At 37.2% G+C, this 8675-nt stretch overlaps 1 protein-coding gene across 3 annotated transcripts in view; it reads left to right on the forward strand.

Annotated features, from left to right (window-relative positions):
• Positions 1 to 4668, forward strand: part of disp3 (dispatched RND transporter family member 3) — a 98256-nt gene extending 93588 nt beyond the window's left edge. For all 3 annotated transcript variants that reach the window (XM_062050698.1, XM_062050697.1, XM_062050699.1), the window contains one exon: positions 4196 to 4668. In XM_062050698.1, the coding sequence (XP_061906682.1) occupies positions 4196 to 4537 (342 nt within the window). In that variant the 3' untranslated portion in view covers positions 4538 to 4668. The remainder of the gene's footprint in view (positions 1 to 4195) is intronic.
• Positions 4669 to 8675: the final 4007 nt, after the last annotated feature.

Below are 8675 nucleotides of genomic sequence, written 5' to 3' on the forward strand. Positions count from 1 at the left end.
AATCAAAAAGGTTAACCAACGAACGAGATTTCTCTACAGAATCTCCTCTCTGGTCAACAAAAGCACCTTGAGGATTCTGGCGGGAACTCTAGTTCAACCCTTTTTCGATTACGCATGCACCTCCTGGTAGCCTAGCACCTCCAAAACCCTCAAATCTAAACTCCAAACATCTCAGAACAAGCTAGTCAGGTTACTTCTAGACCTCCACCCCAGATCCCACCTCACTCCTACCCACTTCTCTAAAGTGGGCTGGCTCAAGGTGGAGGACAGAGTTAAACAACTTGCACTGAGCCTAGTCTATAAAATCCGCTACACCTCCCTGATACCGAAGTACATGTCAAACTACTTCCTTAACGTAAATGACCGCCATAACCACAACACCCGGGGGAGCTCCACTAACCACGTTAAACCCAGATTCCGAACTAACAAAGGTCTTAACTCATTCTCTTTCTATGCCACATCAATGTGGAATGCGCTCCCAACAGGTATAAAAGAAAGGGCATCTCTATCCTCCTTCAAAACCGCAATAAAAGTTCACCTCCAGGCAGCTACAACCCTAAACTAACACCCTCCCCGGATTGCTAATAATCAAATGTAAACAATCAAATGCAGATACTTTTTCTTATGCCTTCTGACCTCTCTCTCTCTCTCTCTCTCTCTCTCTCCCTCTCTCCCTATGTCCACTACTTGATGTCCATATCCTACCCCCCCCCCCCCCCTCCACACCCCTGATTGTAAATAATGTAAATAATTCAATGTGATTATCTTCTGTGATGACTGTATTATGATGATAGTATATATCTGTATCATGAATCAATTTAAGTGGACCCCAACTTAAACAAGTTGAAAAACTTATTCGGGTGTTACCATTTAGTGGTCAATTGTACGGAATATGTACTTCACTGTGCAACCTACTAATTAAAGTCTCAATCAATGAATCAAAGCAGTCACGTTTAGTCTACCGTAAAGCAGTTCGTCTGCCGTAAACAGCAATGTTGTGACACTCTTAAACAGGACAATACTGCCACCTACTGGATAACCTGCAGAACACTGAAATTCAAGTATGTCTTTTATTTATATGTATAATAAAATAAAACATTAAAAAAAATATATATATATAGCTAGAATTCACTGAAAGTCAAGTATTTCATATATATATATATATATATATATATATATATATATATATATATATATATATATATATATATATATATATATATATATATGAAATACTTGATTTGGTGAATTCTAGCTGTAAATATACTCTCCTCTTAACCACACCTTTAGCCACGCCCCAACCACGCCCCCCGACCACGCCCCCACCCCACCCCCCACCCACTCACCCACCTCCCCCCCCACCCCACCCCACACACACACACACACACACACACACACCTCCCGATATTGGAGGTCTCAAGGTTGGCAAGTATGGATGCATGTTTCGATGGTATTAATGTCAATTTCAATTTCTTTTGATTGCAGAAAGTTGACCACTTGCTGTTCTGCTGAGACCATATCCATTTCATCTGGTTCACCTTCTTTATTCACAGCTTTCGCATAGGATCTTGGTTTAATTCGGTGCCCTGTCACGATGATATCATTCATTCGTTTATCCTGATCCATTTCATCTATGATATTCCTCAGCATGTTTTTGTCCTCTTGAAGGGTCTTCATTTGTTTGCTTATTTCAGTGGCTTCATTATTTCTGGAGTTGTTCTGAGTTTGCAGACTTTCTATATTTTGCTGCAGACTTTTCACATCTTGTGTGTTCTGTTGTTGCTTTTCTCAGATCTTTTTTCATTTCTTTAATTTCTTCTTTCATTTCTTTCATATCTTCTTTCCATCCACCCATCATTTCTTTTTATCCACCCATCCTTTCTTTCCATCCATCCATCATTTCTTTCCATTCTTCTATCACTTCTTCTTTAAATTCATGGAATAGTTTTTGTAGTATCCCTTCTTGATTACCATCATGTACTGTGTCCAGCCTCAAATCTTGTTCCCATTTGTGTTCTGTGTCGGCTGACCCCGAACGTTTCGGGATTTCAGTCTTTCCTTTAGCTTTTCGCATCGCGGCAGTCGCTGACGTTAGTGCCTCTTATGTCTTAACGGCAGTTACTTCTTTAGCGACTTGCTGCACTTTGAACTTGTTTTTTCAACAATTTCGTACCTTGCGCCGTTCAGAGATCAATTTGAGGTGTCAACCTGTCAACTTATATCACTCTGCGACGTCGGAATCACTTTAAAACAGCTGTAAACTCGCCATAGCTTTTGGTTGCTAGGCAACCGCTTTGAACTGCGGCAAGGCGCCGTTTGCTTGAGGCTAACGGCTCTTCCAACTCGCCTTATTTCAGCGTATCAGTGCCTCTCAACTGACCAAAATCAGATCGAAGATGCCAGGTGACTCTCCTGTGGCTGTGATCGCAATTCAGTGGTCAAAATCTTCAGACTTAACAAAAACTCCGGTAGCAGAAGCGGAGCCTTTTTCTTTGCGTCCTTTCTCATTGACAGAAAGTGACGAATTGATAGTTTAGTTAGCTGAGGTATATAATGTACAGAGTATTTTGTCAACAACTGTATGTGTGTAACGTATTTCTTGTGTGTGTTATTCTAAGAGAAATGCTATGTGTGCAGGGATTTTCCAGCCTGGCGCTGGCTAGTTCTAGCTTAACTGACTCCTCACCCGGACTAGCAGACTCTGTAATTGCCTGTGACCGGGCTTGGTCTAGTGTAGTTAGTCAAGTGTGACTTAAACAGAAATCTATGTTTCCTCGGCAGGATGATGGCGCCTTCCTGGTTAGGGTGAAGGCCGTCTCTCATCAGCAAGCCTGGTTTGCCCCAGAAAGAGGGCCAATTATCAATAAACGTTATTCCCTGTTGTCTACAAAAGCTAGACAGCCACTTCTTAAGCGAGACTAATCTGCTATATCTCTCATCATTGCCTCTCGCAGGCAGGGGTCAGAGACAAGTACTCGATGCCTGGACATCTCTCTAGCGAGATTACAAATCCTGACTACGTTTTTCTCTGTAATCTCTGACTGTCTCATCCTAGTGTCATTGGAGCCAACGTCTACAACTATGTTCGCATAACTAGTGGTGCGATTAGCCTGTCGTACGTGTTTACTAGGCCTGTTGCGAGTTAGCTCCCTAAGATTAGCTTCAATGTCAGGTGCTCTGGCCCCGGGAATACACTTAATTGTGGCTGGTTTGCTAAGCTTGATGTTTCGGGTGATGGAGTCCCCTATGACTAAGGTGTGGTGCCCGGTAGACTGGGGTGTAGGACTAGCTAAAAGGCTAAATCTATTATGCGTCTCAACCGGTTCACTGTTGCTTATAGGCCGCTTAGGGCTGCTACAAGCTGGGCTAGTTAGCTCGCTACAGCTAATGCTAGCAGATGTGTCCGGAACATCTAAAGTTAGGAGATTACTCTGCTCTAACTGGCGGACACGGCCCTCTAGCAGAGCCAGCTTATCCATGATAATGGTGCACGAAGCGCAGGGAGCCATACTCACGGTATTTTCTGTCACCGAGTGAAGTTCCTGCTGTCTTCAGGGAAGAGGGCGCGGTGTGCTGGAGTAAATTCCTTCAGACCGACGCCGCCTTCTCCGCGTTAGCTTCGTTAGCTTAGCAGCTAGCTAGCTGAGGGCGGGGTGGTGAGACAGAGATCGGGTGATTTGCAAGTTAAATAGGACTACTAAGTATGTTTGGGAAGTAGTAAAGAAAGCTGTAAAACAATTAAGAGCACACAGATAGAACGATACTTAGCTTTTTCGCAACAGCAACAGCGAGCAGTCACTCACGGTGTGAGTGTGTGTGGGGGGGGGGGAGTGGGTGGGGGAGTGGGGTGCTGGAGCTTATCTTATAAATTATATGTTGTGATATTATAATATGTTATAATAATATAATATGTTGTGATATTATAATATGTGATAATAATACAATATGTTGTGATATTATAATATGTTATAATATAATATGTTGTGATATTATAATATGTGATAATAATATATGTTGTGATATTATAATGTGTTATAATAATACAATATGTTGTGATATGATAATATGTGATAATAATAAATGTTTTAGATGTAATATTAGAGTAGAAAAGATGTCGAATGTTCCTGCGACGTAAAAATGAAGAAAATGTTGTGGTGTCAAACATAGACAATATTAATCAGCGTTTTGTTGGCAGGATCCCGCGGCGGCGAGGCAGAGCCGCAGCATGGAGGCAGTCAACCATGTGGGCGTTGCTATAGTGTCCAGCGCCGTTACCACGGTGATCTCCACGGTCCCGCTTTTCTTCTGCGTCATCGTGCCTTTCGCCAAGTTCGGCCAGATCGTGGCCATCAACACCGCCGTCTCCATCTTCTTCACCCTCACCGTCACCGTGGCCATGTTGGCCAGCGCCGCCCCCGCCGCATTCCGCAGGACCCCCTGCGGCGTGCTGAAGGCCGCCCTCACCGTGATGGCGGCCGCAGCTGCGGCCGCGGGGGGAGCTCTGTGGTGGGCCGGGGGGCAGGTGGGGGCGTGGTGATGATGTCATTGGTGCTGTAAGTAACTTGAATGTATTATCTTGGATCTTTTCCTTGCACCATCACAACAATTACACTTAATAAAAATACACTTTCTCTTTTTTCACAATGCAAGGACAATATTTCCTACACTATTGGCCTGTCACACAAACACAAACACACTCATTTATTTGTAGGTGTGCTGTGGAAGGATGTAAACATTCTTGATTATGAACCAGGAATTAGTCAGCCAGCTAAAAAATGAAAAGACACACAAAAATGGCATTCAACTATTTAAAACAAACAACTAAAGATCATTTCGAATCTGCTTTTCAGTTTGTTTTTAGTTACTTTTTCCCCTGGCAAACAATGAAGATGGTACAAAATGGTACATCTTTACGTACAAGATTTTTACTTCATAACGTCATACATGTTTGCTGTACACTGCTGATACTTCAGTGAGTGTATGTCACACTCAATAACTGTATTGATGCTGCACTAATACAGATATGTGCCATCTGAATAAATTGCAGGATTACCCCGCGAACAATATTTATTTTTGATTAATCACATAAGGAAACTCTAATGGTAATTTTATACAGCCCTAATATGTGTGTGTGTTTGTATATATATAAATATAAATAAATATATATATATGTGTATATGTATATATATATGTGTGTATATGTACAGTATGTATGTATATATATGTAAAGACATGTATGTATATGTATAAATATATATATATATATATATATATGTATATATGTATGTATGTATATATGGATGTGTGTGTGTGTGTGTGTGTGTGTGTGTGTGTGTGTGTGTGTGTGTGTGTGTGTGTGTGTGTGTGTGTGTGTGTGTGTGTGTATATAAATATAAAAATATATATATGTTTATATATATATATATGTGTATATGTATATATATGTGTGTATATGTACAGTATGTATGTATATATATGAAAATATATATATGTATGTATGTATTTATATATATATGTACATATGTATATATGAATGTGTGTGTGTGTGCGTGTGCGTGTGTGCGTGTGTGCTTGTGTGCGTGTGCGTGCGTGTGTGTGTGTGTGTGTGTGTGTATTCGAGGTGTCATAAAATATATTATGGAATGAATTGCGATTAATAATCGATTCGAAAAATCAAATATCGATTAAAAAATATATTTTAATTCTATATATATTAATTAAATAGATGATAATTTATATAGAGATAATTGTATGTGTATATATATAAAGGTGCGTATATACAGTATATATATGCAGATTTATATGTATGTGTGTATATATATGCAATATATGTATATGTGTATATATACATGTATATATATGTATATTTATGTATGAATGTATATGTGTACCGTATTTTTCGGGCTATAAGTCGCAGTTTTTTTCATAGTTTGGCCGGGGGTGCGACTTATACTCAGGAGCGACTTATGTGTGAAATTATTAACACATTACCGTAAAATATCAAATAATATTATTTAGGTCATTCACGTAAGAGACTAGACGTATAAGATTTCATCGGATTTAGCGATTAGGAGTGACAGATTGTTTGGTAAACATATAGCATGTTCTATATGTTATAGTTATTTGAATGACTCTTACCATAATATGTTACGTTAACATACCAGGCACGTTCTCAGTTGGTTATTTATGCGTCATATAACGTACACTTATTCCGCCTGTTGTTCACTATTCTGTATTTATTTTAAATTGCCTTTCAAATGTCTATTCTTGGTGTTGGGTTTTATCAAATAAATTCCCCCCCAAAAATTAGACTTATACTCCAGTGCGACTTATATATGTTTTTTTTCCTTCTTTATTGTGCATTTTCAGCCGGCGCGACTTATACTCCGGAGCGACTTATACTCCGAAAAATACGGTATATATAAATGTGTGTGTATATATGTATATCCATTCATTTTCTATTGCTTGTCCATATATATATATATATATATATATATATATATATATATATATATATAAATAAACATTGATTGATTGATTGATTGATATATATATATATATATATATATATATATATATATATATATATATATATATATATTTTTTTTTTATATATATATATATATTTATATATATATATATGCGTGTATGTTTGTGTGTGTATACTGTATATGTATACATGTATATATGTTTGTATATATGTATGTATGTATGTATGTATGTATATATCGTTACGTATATATGTAAATATGTCTGTATATGTACTGTCTGTATGTATATGGATACATATATATCCATTTATATCCATCCATCTTCTTCCACTTGTCTGAAGTGGGGTGGTGGGGGCAGCAGCCTAAGCAGAGCAGCCCAGACATTCCTCTCCCCAGATACTTGGTCCAGCTCTTCCTGGGGCATCCCGAGGCGTTCCCAGGCCAGCTGGAAGACATGTATGTATGTATACATACATGTATGGATGGATGTATATATGTATGTATTCTTACATACATGTATACATACATACTTACATACATACATAAATACATACATACATACATACATACATACATACATATACAAACATGTGTGTACATGTATGTATATATGTATGTATATGCATGTATGTATGTCTGTGTGTATGTCTGTAAGTATGTATGTATACTTTGTACATGTATGCATGTTTGTAAGTATGTACTGTATGTATATGCATATGTATGAATATACATATGTATACATGTATACATACATGCATACAAACATGTATACATACATACAAACATGTATACACACATACATGCATACAAACATGTATACATATATGTATACATACTACTTACATGCATAAATACATATATACATGTATACATGCATACACACATGTATAAATGCAAACAAACATGTATACATATATACATACATGTATACATACAGTACATGTATACATACATGCATACATACATGTGTACATACATGTGTACATACATGTATACATGCAACATGTATGTACAAGTATGTATACATGTACATACATGTATGCATATATAAATACATGTATGTATATGTACATACATGTATGTAAGTATGTATGTATACATGTATGTATGTATGTATAGATACATACAAACATACATACAAGTAAACATACATGCATACTTGGATTGATACATACATACATGTATGTATACAAACATGTTTGGATGTATGTATATATGTATGCATACATACATACATACATATACAAACATGTATGTACATGTATGTATACATGTACATACATGTTTACATGCATGTATACATACATGTAAACATACATACATAAATACATACATGTATACATTCATACATACCTCTAAACATACATACACACATGTATACATGCATACATGTATACATGCATACATACATGCATACATACATACATGCATACATACATACATACATGTACATATATATATATATATATATATATATATATATATATATATATATATATATATATATATATATATATATATATATGTACATATATATATATATATATATATATATACATGTATGTACATGTATGTATACATGTACAAACATGTACATACATGTACATACATGTATGCATACATGTATGTACATGTATGTACAAACCCCGTTTCCATATGAGTTGGGAAATTGTGTTAGATGTAAATATAAACGGAATACAATGATTTGCAAATCATTTTCAATTGAATGCACTACAACGACAAGATATTTGATGTTCAAACTCATAAACTTTATATTTTTTTTGCAAATAATAATTAACTTAGAATTTCATGGCTGCAACACGAGCCAAGTAGTTGGGAAAGGGCATGTTCACCACTGTGTTACATGGCCTTTCCTTTTAACAACACTCAGTAAACGTTTGAGAACTGAGGAGACACATTTTTTAAGCTTCTCAGGTGGAATTATTTCCCATTCTTGCTTGATGTACAGCTTAAGTTGTTCAACAGTCCGGGGGTCTCCGTTGTGGTATTTTAGGCTTCATAATGCACCACACATTTTCAATGGGAGACATGTCTGGACTACAGGCAGGCCAGTCTAGTACCCGCACTCTTTTACTATGAAGCCCTGTTGATGTAGCACGTGGCTTGGCATTGTCTTGCTGAAATAAGCAGGGGCGTCCATGGTAACGTTGCTTGGATGACAAC

Source organism: Entelurus aequoreus, linkage group LG06 (genome assembly GCF_033978785.1).
Source record: "Entelurus aequoreus isolate RoL-2023_Sb linkage group LG06, RoL_Eaeq_v1.1, whole genome shotgun sequence".
Classification (NCBI taxonomy): domain Eukaryota; kingdom Metazoa; phylum Chordata; class Actinopteri; order Syngnathiformes; family Syngnathidae; genus Entelurus; species Entelurus aequoreus.